General features: G+C 39.2%; 3 protein-coding genes across 5 annotated transcripts; 1 reads left to right on the forward strand and 2 right to left on the reverse strand.

The window, feature by feature from the left end:
• Positions 1-1825: 1825 nt before the first annotated feature.
• LOC115633886 (fukutin-related protein) lies at positions 1826-4093 on the forward strand. Its single transcript, XM_030531389.1, has 3 exons — positions 1826-2789; positions 2861-2977; positions 3044-4093. The coding sequence occupies exons 1-3, from the start codon at positions 2046-2048 to the stop codon at positions 3911-3913; spliced, it is 1731 nt and encodes a 576-aa protein (XP_030387249.1). The 5' UTR covers positions 1826-2045; the 3' UTR covers positions 3914-4093.
• A 264-nt stretch (positions 4094-4357) lies between these two features.
• Positions 4358-7508, reverse strand: LOC115625727 (dynein intermediate chain 1, axonemal). The gene is made up of 7 exons (XM_030520915.1): positions 7431-7508; positions 6499-6817; positions 6090-6433; positions 5608-6034; positions 5464-5541; positions 4594-5407; positions 4358-4541 (listed from the first exon to the last, which is right to left on the reverse strand). Exons 1-7 carry the CDS (start codon positions 7506-7508, stop codon positions 4358-4360), a joined length of 2244 nt encoding a protein of 747 aa, XP_030376775.1.
• A 3699-nt stretch (positions 7509-11207) lies between these two features.
• On the reverse strand, positions 11208-14938 carry LOC115632034. 3 transcript variants are annotated; one of them, XM_030529004.1, is made up of 3 exons: positions 14637-14938; positions 13037-13297; positions 11208-11717 (listed from the first exon to the last, which is right to left on the reverse strand). In XM_030529004.1, the coding sequence occupies exon 3, from the start codon at positions 11463-11465 to the stop codon at positions 11328-11330; it is 138 nt and encodes a 45-aa protein (XP_030384864.1). In that variant the 5' UTR covers positions 11466-11717; positions 13037-13297; positions 14637-14938; the 3' UTR covers positions 11208-11327. The 3 variants fall into 3 exon arrangements, with proteins under 3 accessions (XP_030384864.1, XP_030384872.1, XP_030384855.1); XM_030528995.1 differs by having other exon boundaries at positions 11481-11717; XM_030529012.1 differs by lacking the exons at positions 13037-13297; positions 14637-14938 and adding an exon at positions 11804-12099.
• Positions 14939-16018: the final 1080 nt, after the last annotated feature.

Below are 16018 nucleotides of genomic sequence, written 5' to 3' on the forward strand. Positions count from 1 at the left end.
AAACACATCTTAAATATGAAATTAGTAAATGTTCTTAAATATAAGAGTATAGGTACGAGAGTATCTGTTGGGCGTTTAATATTCTAAAGTATTTATTCGAGGAGTTTATATATTAGATATATGTATAACATGAAATATGCTTGTTTAACAAAAAATATTAATTGAATACCTATTTCAAAAGATCTGATTTTGTAGGGAACACTTACTTGTAAGCAAGCAGTTTGCAAACATTTCATGAAAGAAGCACACACAGCGAGTGGATGCCTATGAAACAATTTTATGTGGAAATGTCTTTAAAAGCATGCTCTAAATGTTAACATAGTAAAAGGAGAAAGTATCATTATAACATACATATATATTTGGTTTTATGTTAATGGCATTCTGAACACAGATATTCTTTCTCTCAGAAAGCACGAGCATTATAAGGTTTATCGAAATATTGCCTGGTGTGGGTCCAAAGCAAAGTGTAAGAATTCAGCTTTTATATATGTATACATATGATATAACTGCAAAGAACCCCATTTGTTTTCTTTCATTATCTTATATGTATGGTTTTCGAATTACGCCGTAACCATCATGACAAAAAGAGCATGATTACAAAAATGTCAAAGTTATCATAAAATTTAATAACTTTCCAACCTAGGACAGATCTTAAATAAAGAATAAAGATTTAAAAAATAACAGATTTAAAAATAATAATAATATATGTATTATAATTATTTCCTTAATGTCTATACAAGTTCAAACATGTAATACATTATTGCTTTACATAACTTATATAATGCATGTATGAAACGCTTAATGGAACTAACATGAATTTGAATTCAAGTATTCAAGTATATATACATATATATATATATCTATCAACTACCACTTTTTATTAAAAAATATGTTGTGTTTTGCCCAATAGCAATAAATAAGTATTTAAATATTCTATTCAAGTACAAACTAATACACCTAATTCTGTTTTTACACGGTAGATTGGTTCCAGAAAAAGTCGTGTAGGAAAAAACATGTTATGTTATTTTAATTCGTGCTAAATGGAATAATGTCATGTAACCATATATAAAATGTTTAATTTTTAAAATCGAAACCGTGTAAAAAAAGACAGTGTAAAAACAGAATTAGGTGTAACCACTTAATGGAGCTAAAATGAGTTTGAATTCAATATCTACCACTTGTTAAGAAATAAATAAGTATTTCAATATTTTTTGCTCTACATAACTGAGAGTATTAACCTTTTAATGGAACTTAAATGAATTTGAATTCATCTATTAATGAACTAATATGTATGTAAATACACATACACCAAATTCTGTTTTTACACGGTAGATTGGTTCCACAAACAACCGTGTAAAAAAGACATTGACCATTTGCAAAAATAGGTGATTGGTTCCTTATCTCTAAAGAAATATATATGCAATTTTGAATTTTCAAACCGTGTTTTATCAAAATCGTGCAAAAAAAGACCGTGTGAAAAGAGAATTAGGTGTATTTATGTAGCTAACACCCCTTCTATGCTTTGCCCAATTCAATTGAAATAATATATTCATGTATTAAAGTGTTTTTTGTATTGTAAATCGGAACCGTGTTATTTCCTCAGTACGCAGCCAGACCTTTCAGTCGAATATAGAAGTCTCGAGGGTGAGCCGAGGGTGAAAGCTCACAACTAAGCTTTGGCCAAGCCTCCCCTTCATTGGGGTACAAAAAGTGGTTACTTTTACTCAAGCAGCCATCAGCTGTGCTTGTCACGAAAGCTTTCACGGGATACAATATTTTTGCACTGCTAGCTGGGGTAGTTGGTCCATAAACAAAATTGAAAAGCAAGTGCTACAAAAAATTGAGAAAATGTTTGGGGCACACAAGTCTCAAGCCGGGATTTATAAGCACATACCGTAGATTGGTGGTGCAGTGCGTCCGCTAGCCATGTAGTCAGCGAACAAAGTGTCGCAGTGTACATACATACTTACATACAACCTGTAGTTTGGGTCTGGTTATCATAACAAGGCCTCAGAGATAGTGGATAGTGAATAGATTGCCGCAAGATGAAGATCTTTCGGTTCCGTTTGGTCAAAGTGCTGCTCCTGGCCTTCCTTATCGTCAATCTGGTGTTCTTCTACTACACCTGGAACACGCTGCTCTGGCGTCGAATTAGCAAGGCACTGGCCAGCAGTAGCAGCGAACCCAAGGCCGGACCGCAGGTGGGCAAGCTATCGGCCAAGGACAAGGCGCGCAATGCCAACAAACACATCCGGAAGTCCATTACGATTGTGTTCTACGGTCACTATAACTTTGAGCACGATCTGAAGGCGACAATAGACAGCATATTGGATGTGATACCGAACATGCCGATTCTGGTGCTGCAGGAGGGTGCTGCGGAATACGCCTACCCGCCGATTAAATACGAACGTAATTTAACCAGCGGAGAGGAGCATACAGTGCGCTTTATGAGTCTCGCTTTCGATGTGCAAAAGACACATGACCAGTTGGATCCACTCCGTGAGATACATACAAAGTACGTGCTCTTCATGCCCGATAGCGTGCGGCTGAGCAGCAAGAATCTGTTGCAGAAAATCTTGCGGGAAATTAACACGGTTGGGGGCAACATTGGCAAGTCGTCCCAGCAACACCGTGTGACCATCGCACCGGAGCAGACGGTGCGACGCCTGCTCATCGTACCATTTGTTGGTAATCTAAAGTCCTTCAGCGGCTGCACGCAAATCAAAATGGATCTGCCCCACTGGACGATGGAGTACGTGGCCACCAATAATAGTGCACATTGTGACTTGGTATGTGGGACAGAATAGTACTTTTATGCATAATGAAACCTTTCTAAACTGATATTGTTTCTTACAATTAGTTTGTGCAAAAGCACGCCATATTATTGGACGTGGAGGTGCTCCGATCCATGCCGGAACCATTCACGCTGCCCTTCCCCGAGATGCTATACATTCAGGCGAAAATTGCAAACCTGGCGGTAAATTGTACTTGAAGCCCTGCGGAATATATTGATATGCTCATTTGTTTGTGTTTGCCTTTACAGACGACCGTATTTCCCCAATACTTCCAGGAAGGTCGTCGACTATTCTCTTCATTTCATACCAAGCAGCGACGTATGGAGCTGCGGCGTCGACAGTTCAGAGACATGTACAGGAAGCTACAGATCAAGCGAATTGTGCGCCGCACCCACAAAGTGAACACCAAGGCCAGCACAAACAGCAACAATGCCAACTGGCAGCCCCATAGTCTGGTACTGGACTCACAGTTCTCCTCGTCGAATTTCTCGCTGCCACAAGTCACGGAAATAGATTTGTTCGGATGCGAGCGCACCACCAAGTCATGTATAGGAACAGTGTACAACAATCGACCCTTCTACTACTATTTGGGGAAGCACACGCCGCCCTGTTGTCTGGATAAGCTGAAGACCACATTCAATCACGTGCTCGAGGAATTTGAGAACGTTGGCATACGCTACTGGCTAGACAATTACTCCCTGAAGAGCGCCATTGAGACGAATCAGCTATCCCCAGATGCCTATGACATCGACATTAGCTTCAATGTGCAGGATCTGGAACGATCGAATGCAATGAAGAAATCGCAGAGCAAACCCTTTGTGGACAATGAGGGTTTCTATTGGATCAAAGCCACCGATGGACACTACTTTCGGGTCCAGTTCTCCAAGCTCAACCAGGTGGGCGTCAATCTACTTCCGTACGAGATCACGGGCAACGAAGTACGAGCTAATGGCTTCTTTGGCTGGAAGGCAAGCAGCTTTTCAGCCGACTACCTGCATCCCATGTCGACAGTTTTGTTTCTTGGGAAGAGCGTTATGTGCCCAAATAATGTGCTTGAGTATCTTGAGTCCAAAGATATTAAAGTCAAATCCGAAGATATGGCCATAGAGGATGAATAAGTAACCGTAACCGTAATTAGTTTCACATTTTTGTTGAATATTTAGCATACATCTACCATTAGAAACTTTATATTTCTAAAAGTCTGAACTATTTGTTGATTTATTTATAATGAAAAGAATTCGTTCCTTCATTTGTTTGCCAGTCTAAGTTAATAGCTGATTTGTATAGATCTATTTCTAAGTAGCGAATGTAACGGGGAGATTCATGATTCTACACGTATATTAATGTTTGTATACAATTTGAATAAATCTTAATGTGTAACATATACCTACCGCAATAAAAACTATCTGTCAACGGACATACGTGTATTACTTTATAATTTCTTGACTGGTAAAAGTTTTGGAAGAACATATAGCTGATTCATTCTGGGCACGGGCTGCTCTTGCTTTTTCTATAGGGATTGTGAGAACAAGAACAGCTCTGATCGTGCCCAGAATTTAATCCTAGCTGCGTACAGTTGTGGCTGTGTCCGGCACAATTGTGCCCTCGGGTAGTTCGCGCACCAGGGAAAGTAACTTTTCCAGCTTCGCAATTTGCAGTGTAGTCTGGTCGAGGTACGACTGCTTCTTTGGAGGCTTGACCATGACGCGCAAATTGGGCGACAGCTTTAGTGAGGTGGTAACGCCCCTGTAAGGACAAAAATGCATAGCATCTGTGAACTCTAGTACCTTCTACTCACTTCTCATCTCCAACAACAATGAAGGGAAGCTTCTCGTTGAAGGACAAGCGTGTCAGTTTGTTCTTCCGTTTGGGCACAACGGCCTGCACGCAAATGGCCTTGTATTTGTTCACATTTAAGTCGAAGACGTAAACCTTCCCCTCTGTGGTGACAGCTGCAAACACTGTGCTGGAGTATGGAGCCCACTTCACATCGCCCACCGCCGAGCCCAGATCGAATATGAAAAGGGGATCGGCGCGCATGTCCTCCCACACCTTGACGCGCCAGTCGCCTCCACAGGACACAAAAATGTTGGAGTTGAAACGATTAAAATCTATGCGGTAGACAGACATATTGTGCGCATTGTAGGTCATCAAGTACTTGGAACTAAAGGCTGTGCTGCACTTGTAAATAAAACCGTCCTCGGTGCCAATTAGAAATATTTTTGGATCTATCGGATGAAACTTCATGCAGCAGCCACAGCTTTTTAGAGTGAGTTTTGTGCCATCTGGGCCATCCACCAAGCCATTCTCCAGGTACAGCGTAATTATCGTAGTTACCCAGAGCTTGTTCTGCATGAGGATCCAATTGAAGACGCGCCCATCGGAGGAGACTGAATAGAAATTGATTTCGCCATCGTTCATGTCGGGACCCCACTTGAGTTGCCACACGCACTCGGAGTGCTTTCCGTTGACGCCCTTGGACATGTACAAGGGCTCGCGGCAATTCTCGCGCAGGTTATAGACAGCCACATTGCCATCGTATAGCCCAACAACAACGAGAAACGGATAGTTCGGGTGTATGTCACAGCACATGACGCCGCAGTCGGTTTGTACTAATACAAAATATTCAAAAGTATTCCAAGTCTATTGAAATGATTCAAAAACTCACTTATGTAGTCCGGAAAGGAGGGATTCTTAACAGTAAACAGACACAAGTAGCCCTCATTGGCCTGCTTCATAAAGTCATCTATTGCAATCGTAAGGGTGTAAGGTGTAGACTGGAAGGGATGTTTGCAATTTTGGGTATACTTACGTGATCCGAAGCAGACGGCGAATAAATCATAGTAGCATGGATTGAAGATGATGTCTGTAACACTCATTTTCTTTGTTTTCTCATACTGGAACTTCCACAAGGGCAGCAGATTGCCTTCACCCTCGCGGAACTCATCCGCCGAGTCTTCCCAGTAGCGATAGTCGTGAGCAATATCATCGAAGATGTTCTGGTTAATCATGCGTTCGAGAATTTGCCAGCACTTGAGATATTTTCGATTCAGCTGCTCGGCCTGTAGAGATTTGTCAGTGAGCTTCTTCTGCTGCATGCTGCGTTTGCGATCTGCTTGCTTCGTACTGTCTTTCTGTTGCTCCTCAAAGTCCTCCAAATAGGAGTCGTAGATGACCCATTGCAAGACATTGGCTCCAAATTGTGAACGTGGTGGTGGAACGGTTTGGGTATCCACACTCTACCATTTAAAATATTGGGTAGGGCATTACTATATAGCACTTGTACACTCTTACCCGTTTCGGATAGGAGAAAGTCAGCGCGGCTCTCTCACAATAGTTGAACTGATTGATAAGTTTCCGTTTCTTCCCCTGAGAAACTACCGCCTTTTTCTGGTCAGCGGGCTCCTCATCTTCGACAGCAGCCTCGCCGTCGCCCTCCTCGGCCTCTTGCTCGCCATCTGCTGCCTTGCCTTCTTCTTCCTGATCGTCTCCTTCGGTTTCTCCCTCGTCACCCTGTTTGTCATCCCCTGCATCGCTTTTATTTTCATCGTCCGATTCGCCGTCTCCCTCCCCGTCGCCTTCAACCACGGGCTCTTGTGCCTCGACCGCTGAATAGTTGGGCATTGGCAGCGGAACACCTAAATATCAATTCAACTAAATCATTAAACGAACTAAGCCATTTCACTCTCTATGTGCTCTTCACCGATTTCATCGGACTCTTCGATTTGTAGTCGTGCTTCCTCAGAGTCCACATGCAGCGAATTTCCCGGGTAACTTATCAGTGTGACCGTATTGCCTGGCAATGGCGCCGGCACATATTCGCCCTCCTTGAAGCTGAACACCACCAGATTGCGAATAACATTGGTGTTGGTTGGAGTTAGAACTTTCGTAAACTCCTCTCCCAGTTCAGCTTCAGTTAAGTCCAGTTGGTCGTCTGGTTTCGCCAATTGACGCGACTTTGTCCAGGGATCAAAGTCCTCGGAGTCGCCACCACTTTCCGTCTTCGACTTTGACGATCTAATCTGTTTTAAAGAGTTCGAGGTTCTTCAATCTACTCATGCTATTGGCGTGCAGCACAGAGCTTAGTGTTGTTGTTGTTGGTGTATGAAATATATTTGTGGGAAGTGCGGCAAAAAATTGCTTTAGAAAAAGGCTCAGCATAACAGAGACTCAGAAACTCACCTGCCAGGACACCACATTGCATGGCTTAGCTACTCAATAGGAATCAAAAAGCAATTAGTTGAGAACTAAGGTCGAATAAAAGGTGCAGCAATTTTGATTTAACAATCCAACAATCTGGACGATTTGTTGGCGAAAAAAGATATCTACAAAAAATAGAGCTGATAGTTAAAGTAAGAAAGTATAAACAAGCATGCAGCATGCGAATCATTTACATGGTTATCATATTTGAGTTATTGTTGATTTTACTCGTATATATTTGTATGGGGGGGGGGCACCCTTTCCAAGGATGAGAGCCAAATTAAATCTTGAATTTATAATAAATGCAACGCAATAACTAACTCTCTTTTATTTTAGTGAATTTTTATTCACTCTCTGGCACTTTTCTTGGAAGGGGTACTGAATTCGACGAACCGAATTCGGTGTTATATTTGTTTATTTCTCCGTTTCAGTTACCTCCTGCTCGTCTTGCTGGTCCGACAGATCATCAGCACTGCCCACATCCTGCGTTGGCGCGACTGCATTGTCTGACATTTTGACTAAACTGTACACTGGGAGAGTGGGGAGTGGGTGGAGTGACTTGATAAGCGGCCGATCAGTACTTTTTACTATACATTAGCAATTCGCTGTTAAGCTACATTGATTGACACTTGGGTTAGCGAAAAGAAATAGCTTAGGTTGGTATTGTACGATATTAACAAATAGAGAAAGAAATAGAGAGCATATGCGATATTTACAGTACTTATTTACACTTGGGTAGCGTTTTTGATTGAGATGAAGGTTTCAAAGCCAATTATGAGCGAGAGAAATGTTAAAGGTATACGTAAAAGTTGCTACATATTGTATTTACAGAATTGCCATTGTTGTTGTTGCTACAAAACTACCCACACACAGATACGCACACACAAACGTATGTACAATACATTTAATTGGTCTACTTGCGAAACAAAGCAATTTGCATTGGGTCTAGCGATTAGTCTAACTGCTCAGTTACGAAGCATTAATAATCATATACCGCCATAGCTTTGTTGGCCAGTTTCCACATCTCGGTACAACTTGTCTGAGAACCCGAACTTGAACGCGTTCAATTCAAATGGTTTCTACTTATGAGTGCAAGCGAAAAATCACGTATACGCCCCGTTGATCAACTGAACAGTTTGGAAAACGCAGCACAACTGAACCTTCTGTGTGGTGCAAGCTAATAATACAGCTGCGGCAAGCAACAACAAACAATATAGTCAGTCCTTATGAAATATGACAGAAGACAATGCCGACGAGGAGGACTTTGGCGGTACGAGGTTGACGCGTCAGCACGCTCTTCACGTAAACTTTTCAACTCGCAACCAAAAAACTTCAACGCTGACGGTGGCAGCCACGTCATAGGTCGGAGCTGTTGCTACTTTTGATGATGATAGTGGGTGAACCTGGTCTAATACACTATGTGTGTGTGTGGGCGAATAAACAAATTAAAAGGAGCACCAACACCATTAACTCAAATGTCGAGCGTTACATAAATGAGAAACATATTTATTTTTACGACCGCCTTAAAGGTGAGTAAAGAGTCATATTTTGTTCTGATTTATAGACTTTTTTATTGTGTTACATATGATTGCCGTCAGCACACCTCCCAGTCAGTCAGACAACTAGTCATAGCCATCAGGAATCACAAAAAACAACATTTTTTATAGTTGATCAAAATATAGTACATTTATAATGGACAGCTGACGATCTGCAGGCCCGATGTGTCACGCACACAACTGAGCCAGACGCCCGCCACCAAGTACGGACACCCATGCTCCCCAATCCCAGTCCAGTCGTTTGGGTGGGCTTCTTTCCGTTTACAAATTGCAAATTATGTTTCGTGACAAAGTCACATCAGAGCGCCAATAAGTTTTCGCTACGCTCCAGCAAACTTATTAAAAAGTAATCGCAAATTTTTAAATAAACTCGTGTGACGAAGGCCAAAGTAATACGTAGGCAGCTGGCATTATGTGTGCGTCCAAGGACTACCAACAATCATCAAAAATTTGCTTGCATACCGTTTGGAGCTGTCGACGCGTTTAGACGTGGCTGCCTTAGCAGCTCCTCATTGTGTTTTGTTTGTGCAAATATTTTCAGTGTAGCTGTGTGTGCGAATGTGTTTGTTGTGGTTCTACAACAGTGCTTCGTGGCTTGGTCTTGCCTTCGGTGCCTTACATGCAGTTACATAATTTACCTTCATTCTATACGCAGTATAATTACCTTTTGTGGCTTATTCTGCTTGCCATCGCCCTTGAATTTTTTATCCCCCATGGTAATTGTTTGTTTGTAGTGTTCAGCACCTTTTCTCTGTCTTAGATTTCTTAAAAATGAATGTTCCTGCGCACACAACTCCACAATTTTAATCAAGCTCTTCTCATTAACTTTGCGGCTGACTTCTATTTCAGAAGTAATATTTCTGATAAAAGCGAATAAACGTGTGAGCCTCTTCAGTAAATTTTTTTTACGTAATGGTATGCGTGGTGTGCTCTATTGTCTAATCCGCTGGCATTGTTTACTGGAGTTTCTATAGAGATTTGCCACAGCTACAGACACACTCACGCACATTCTCTCATTTGCATATCGATTCAGTTTGGCAAGCAAAAAGTACGTCATCCTTTAAAGAAAATACTAAAATCGTACAACTAATTCATATGATGTTTAATAATTATCATATTAATTACAACAACGCAAGTCCAATATGATACACGATTTTCCGCTTACATTAAAAGGTCGATAGCTTCTATTTACGTATTTGTCAACTTATCAACTGCCGACTGTTTATTTGTAATCTGATCTGATTTCAATATTTAATAAAGTAACGCATTTAAAAGCATTTTTTGTTCGCTTAAAATTCTGTCCTAAAGGTGTACTAAAAAATTTGATACATACTACATAATAGGTGAAATGAGGCATGCTACAAGGTGTGTTCCAAAGTAAACCGGACTTTAAAAAAACAGAACAAATGCTTTTTTCGGCAAAATCAATTTATTTTATTCAAAATAGTCTCCTTCTTCTTCAATACAGCTTTTTGCATGATCCAAAAGCATGTCGAACGAGTGTTTTAGCTCGTTGGCCGGTATGGCCGCCAGTCTGCCGGTGCAAGCCTTTTGAAGGGCCTCTACGTCTGCAGAACGCTTTCCTCTCATGGGCAAATGCATTTTTCCGAAAAGGTAGAAGTCGCACGGTGCCATGTCAGGTGAATACGGCGAGTGGTTAATGGTTAAAATGTGATGTTTGGTCAAAAACTCGTTCACAAGCGTCGATCGTCTGAGCAATTTTTGGTCGTCAGTCAATTTGTGCGGAACAAACCGTGCACACACCTTTCGTAAGCCCAAATGTTCAATTCCACTTCCATCAATTTCAATGATGATTTCGGCTGATTTTTGATGAATTCACGTACAGTTTCGATGGAATGATGATCACGATGATCACGAATTTTGATAGGCCCACATGTTGATCGTCATTTATGTGCTCACGACCACTTTGAAAACGTTGAAACCACTCGTGCACTCTGCTACGGGATAGGCAATCATCGCCGTAAACTTATTCCATCAATTGAAACGTTTCGGTAAAAGTTTTACCACTTTTAAAACAAAATTTAATGTTGGCTCTAGTTCATTTTCGCACCGATAACACAAACATACTGACACTTAAAACGCAAAAACTTCACTTCCAATCTATGAAATGTCATGAAATTCTCACTGGACAATCGATAAAGATAGCAGATTCTAACGCACCAGTCGACATATAGTTAGCGCAACCAGGGGGCCAACTTAATGACATAGGAATGATTGGTATACACTTTTTATTTAATAACTTATTGTATTTATTTCAAAACTAAATGCTCGCTAAACAGTAAAAACAAAACAAATCCATATGAGAATGTGTACGCGAAATGGCATGCAATGAATATTCAAGCTGCCTAGTATTCTTATATAGTATAGCACTTAATATAGCTGGTATACCCTTTTAATTTTGATACTTTGATTGATATAGATATCAAAAAACGATTGCATTGATATACTTTTACCTTTTTTTGTTTGCTTTTAGTAGAAACTCGCGAGTATTACTAAGTATTTATGTATCGCTTTCCGTTTTTCTAAGTTATAGGTTGAGGCATTCCGTTCTTTATAGCACCGACTGCGACAAACCTCTGTGGTCGTGCTCTAGTGCACGCTTTTGAGCTCACTTTTTGCATTAAACATCTAAAGGTCATCTTATATATCAATTTGTTTATTGTACAGAATACAGTATAGCTATATATATACATCAAGATCATGTTTAAAAGTTAGGTATGACAGGTATTTAAATTCTATGTATTTGTATGGAATTTTATGTATATTGTCTCATGCTCTTCACATATCGCACTGGTAGTTCCGGCAAATAGACGCTGATAAAGAACATTATAGGTCCGAACAATATCATGCAGATTATCCAGTAAATAATGTTGAAAACTGTAAAGGCGTCCATATAAGAACAACGGTTGCCAGTTTCGATCCGCAAACTTGTAGTGTTATAAATTATTAGCTAATATCACTAAACACCTGGCGGGGAGATAATGCAATAAACCAAAACAAGTTTATCGCGCCGATGTTTCCAATAAGTTTCAAATAAAAATCTCTGCAGGTCACTTTAGGCTTTAGGCTTATATGTCACGTCACATAATCTTAAGTTCTCATTGACCGTTGTAGATGTGTGTTTTCGACTCTTTAAGCACGCCACCTTTAAGTAGAAGAAAATAAAATACTTAGTTAATATGAAGCACCAAGAAGAATGCGAAATTAAAAAAGGAAAAGTAAAACGCTTACAGCACTGCAGTTAACACTTGCCGCGACCTCGCAACTGAAGGAAATGATCGAACTGCCGAATGACTCAGGCGCTTTTATATCGGTCAGACTCAGACTCGGGCTCAGAGACACAGTTTCGGTTTATTTTTGGGAACTACCCCAGCTTTGGGCCATTCACCAAAATGTGACGTTGTACCTGGTTTTTTACGCAAATGCCACAACGTGACGCTCTTGGCTGCAAACCTGTAACTGATGTGTCGGGTCTGAGGCTGGCGCTACTAGAGCTCGAACTGGTTCTAAAGCTTCCCCCCACAATTACACACAATCGCGTGCCGCTCACTCATGAGTGCCTGCGAATATATACTATATGTATGTATAATGGTTGTTGTTTTCATTTTTAACTGTGTTGTTGTCGTTGACAATGAGCTAAAAGCTTTCAAATTGTTTGCGCCAAATGTTTGTTTTCTATCTATAGCACATACATATATGTATGTATGTATGTATGTATGTATATGCGTTTGTGTCCGTAATTGGCCAAGGCAACTAAATAATTCAACTAACTGGTTTTCAATTCAATTTGTGCTATGGCATTATACTCGCAAAGTAGAACCTGTACTGGCCAGCTGCTATGGCTCCATTCTTCAAGATATTTATATTATCGATTTTGAAAAATATTTATTAATGTTTAATGATAGCAGTATGGCAAGTCATAATGTTATCAACTTACTCCAAAATACTTGTACATATATACTTTTCTTATATGAACGCTTATCGTGTTCTTTAAAGATTACAGGAATCAATGTTGCTTGCATAATTGTCGAAAAATATCAACAATAATGAAATGGTATTTCGAGCTGATAATGGAATCTCAACATTGAAAATCTCTCTATGCAAATAGATATATGTAGATTGTCGTAAATGGCTAGAGATCACAAATTAAAATGTGTGATTGATAGTGTTATCAACTTACTCGTAAATACATATATACTTTTATTCGTATATGAACGCTTATCGCGTCTTTTCAAGATTACAGCAATCAATATTGCTCACCTAATTGTCGAAAAATATGATCAATAATAGAATACAGTTGATAATGGAATCTCAACATCGCAACTCTTTGTAAACAGATAGTCATAAAATATATTTAGAGATCACAAATTACAATTTTGAACGCAAAACTATTGTTCCCATTTGAGAGTCTTCTTAAATTTATAGGGAGAATTGTTAGTTTTTAAAAACGTGTATACAACTTACATTATGTAAAAATAATTGTCGCTATCCTTGCGTTTGGGATCATATTGATTTATGTTCTTTATGGCCGATTTTCCAGAGCTGGCATCCGCAGCATGCAACTGACTGTTCCAGCGCGGCCAACGACCTGTAATGGCATTGAGTCCATTTTGTTGTTGCCGATTTCCGAGATTGTTTTCTTTGTTGGAGTTTGCAAAAAACGATTTTACGCTATCCATTATGTGCCTGATGTTATTATTGCTAGCGTTGCCGAGTTCAAGCCGACTAGGAAATAAAATTGGCAAAGCCATTAATATTAAATAATACAGATATAAGTATAATAAAAATATTTTTAGTACATAATGAATGAGTATTTATTTATTTGAATGGTTGCTACGAGTCCAGTGCTGCTATAAGTGATGGTAAGTAACTTAAGAGGTAAGTGTTCTCGAATTTCTGAGTAAGTATAAGTATATACTACATGTATTATTATGAAGGCATTTTTACTGCGCCTTAATTTTAGAGCGCAAACATAACTGTAACGGAATTTAGGCCACAAATATAAATTGCCACATAAACAATATTAACTGTGGTAAATGCGCAGTTCATGGCTAAGATTACTATCGCCCATATTTATATGCATATATCCACTTCTTTAGCAGCGAAACAAAGAGAACGTTCTCGATTTATACTCTACACTGAAAGGGGCCTATAAGGTTGTTGATCAGCAAGACGGGGAGAGTCTGCCAGTTCGTTGAATATAATCGAATAATTTGCTTAAAACTAGTTTTGTTTTTCTGATTTTTTTTTCAACACTGTTTTAATGCCTATTTAGGTCCCGGCTATTTTTAACAACCATAAGAAAATTTCTGTAAAAATTGTAAGCCCTGTCTTACAACGGACGATTTTTGTTGCTGCTTGCATGACGTGTTCAGTAAACAAGCAGTGCAAAGCAGTGCCGTTGCTGTTACTTTGAATTTTCGCCTTCATTTTATAAAATATTTTTGTTTCACTGGCTATCTAAGAGTGCGTCAACACATTCCACCACTTTTTAAATAATACTATACTATGTGCTACTCTGTACATATGTATATACATGTATATACAGTAAAACACACTGATCTAATTGGTAACATAAATAAACATATGTATTTGTAGTATGTGTTTATTCTCGTATGCGCACACTTAAATGCGCAAAATGCGTCTTAAATATTGCATGTGTATTTTGTTCAGATTAACATCTACCTACATACATATAGTATATATAGCACAATCCTATTATCAATGAATAGCTCTTAACAGTTCAAGACAGTTCGGTTGGTGCTGCTGATAATAAAATGATTTGAAATTATCAGCCACGAGCACATTTTTTTTTTGTGTATCTAAAATACATGCACGTAGTACAGATTTGAAAGCAATATTTTATTTTATATCTAAAGCCTTGTTACTATAAGCCGTCAAGGAATACAAATGAAGTGTCACCCATGCTCCCATAATTGTTAGGTTATATGCAGGCATATACATAGATACATACATACATATATGTACATATGTATGTATGTTGTATGTGATTTTTATTTCAGTTAAACATAAACAAATTTACACAGCTGTAGGGTAGACCTACCTCAAGATTATTAACAAGAACTGTATTTAAACACACTCTAACTGTGGCAGCAAGCGTGGCAAGTTCTTTCTTCAGTCCTAACCAACGCCCAGATTCAGGGGCTCGTTCACAAATGTGATTAGTTTGACACGATTTTTTCCTATGCCTTTTCTTGTGCTCTGCAGTTTGCTTTAACTATGCAAAATTATGTGCATATGTATGAACGTGTGTATGTAATGTGTTTGGGCTTGGCTCCACTTAACCGACGTCACGAGCGGCACAAAATGCTAAAGCGAGTAGTGAACTGTTTCGCACAATGTCTGCGATCGCACTGATCGGTCCGCTCGATCGGACCGCCGTTGCCGGCTTCAACCGAACGCGCTGGGTAGTTTTTCAATTAATTATGAAAGGCGAAGGCGTCGTATATACTAATGTACGTATGTATGTATGTATGTATGTATGTACGTTTGTACTAGTGTAGATACAGTTGTGCAAACATAAATAAACACGCTGCTGTATGAATATGTATGTTTGTATGTACCTACATATGTACATATATACTATATATTAATGTTGCGTTGCTTATTGCTGGTCTTTATGTACAAGCATACATATGTATGTATATAAACATGGTCATGTACATAAATATGTGTGTGTATGTATGCATGCATGTTTGTATAGTACGCTACGGTCTGACATGGAAAGGCGGTTTTTCTAGTTTGTTTTGATCGTTGCTTCTGTTTTCGTTTTCATTTTCATTTATTAATTGATATACAAACGATACGAGTACAAACATACATATGTACATGTTTTTATGTACATACATACATACATATGTACAACTACTAACGTCTTATATATGCATGTGTATAACTGTTCAACGTATTTTAAGCATTAACGGCTGTGTTATTTTTGACATCTTCTACCTGAAATTTAAATGACTTCGCAAATGTTAACAATAACGACAACACCAATGCCAACCTCTCTGCATTTTAAGTATAAATGCCTCTACCTTAGCGATAATTGTGCATCTGCTTCCTCCCTCGACGCGTCGATACGCTTCAACGCTCTGAGGTTGTCAGTGATAAGGCGCGCTGGCATGTTGTATATTTAGATACTTATGTACATACATACATATGTATGTGTTTATATACATCGGTATGTGTACATACAGACAATATGTACATACATATTTTTACAACGCCAACTGCTAACCTTACGTTTTTAAGCAGAGCGTAATATTACTTTGGACTTTGGACTTTACAGTTTTTCTCTTCGAATTTTTCAATGTAAATGAACTTTGCTCGCACGCCGGCTTGTTTATATGTATGTATGCATGTATTTCCTATACATCAGACTGAATTAACTTGCTAATAGAGTCCGGTGCGTTCAATCAACATTGA

This window comes from Scaptodrosophila lebanonensis, unplaced genomic scaffold, assembly GCF_003285725.1.
Source record: "Scaptodrosophila lebanonensis strain 11010-0011.00,11010-0021.00 unplaced genomic scaffold, SlebRS2 tig00000001-arrow-pilon, whole genome shotgun sequence".
In the NCBI taxonomy this organism is placed as follows: domain Eukaryota; kingdom Metazoa; phylum Arthropoda; class Insecta; order Diptera; family Drosophilidae; genus Scaptodrosophila; species Scaptodrosophila lebanonensis.

What these genes read in the sequence shown, in the direction of transcription:
- LOC115625727 (XM_030520915.1), bottom strand. Translation starts at nt 7,508, where the DNA reads ATGTCAGACAATGCAGTCGCGCCAACGCAGGATGTGGGCAGTGCTGAT. An exon ending in CGAAGAGTCCGATGAAATCG is followed by an intron (nt 6,434 to 6,498) that starts GTGAAGAGCACA and finishes ATTGATATTTAG; the next exon opens with GTGTTCCGCTGCCAATGCCC. An exon ending in CTCCTTTCCGGACTACATAA is followed by an intron (nt 5,408 to 5,463) that starts GTGAGTTTTTGA and finishes ATTTTGTATTAG; the next exon opens with TACAAACCGACTGCGGCGTC.
- LOC115632034 (XM_030528995.1), bottom strand. Translation starts at nt 13,251, where the DNA reads ATGGATAGCGTAAAATCGTTTTTTGCAAACTCCAACAAAGAAAACAAT.
- LOC115633886 (XM_030531389.1), top strand. Translation starts at nt 2,046, where the DNA reads ATGAAGATCTTTCGGTTCCGTTTGGTCAAAGTGCTGCTCCTGGCCTTC. An exon ending in ATAGTGCACATTGTGACTTG is followed by an intron (nt 2,790 to 2,860) that starts GTATGTGGGACA and finishes TCTTACAATTAG; the next exon opens with TTTGTGCAAAAGCACGCCAT. An exon ending in CGAAAATTGCAAACCTGGCG is followed by an intron (nt 2,978 to 3,043) that starts GTAAATTGTACT and finishes TTGCCTTTACAG; the next exon opens with ACGACCGTATTTCCCCAATA.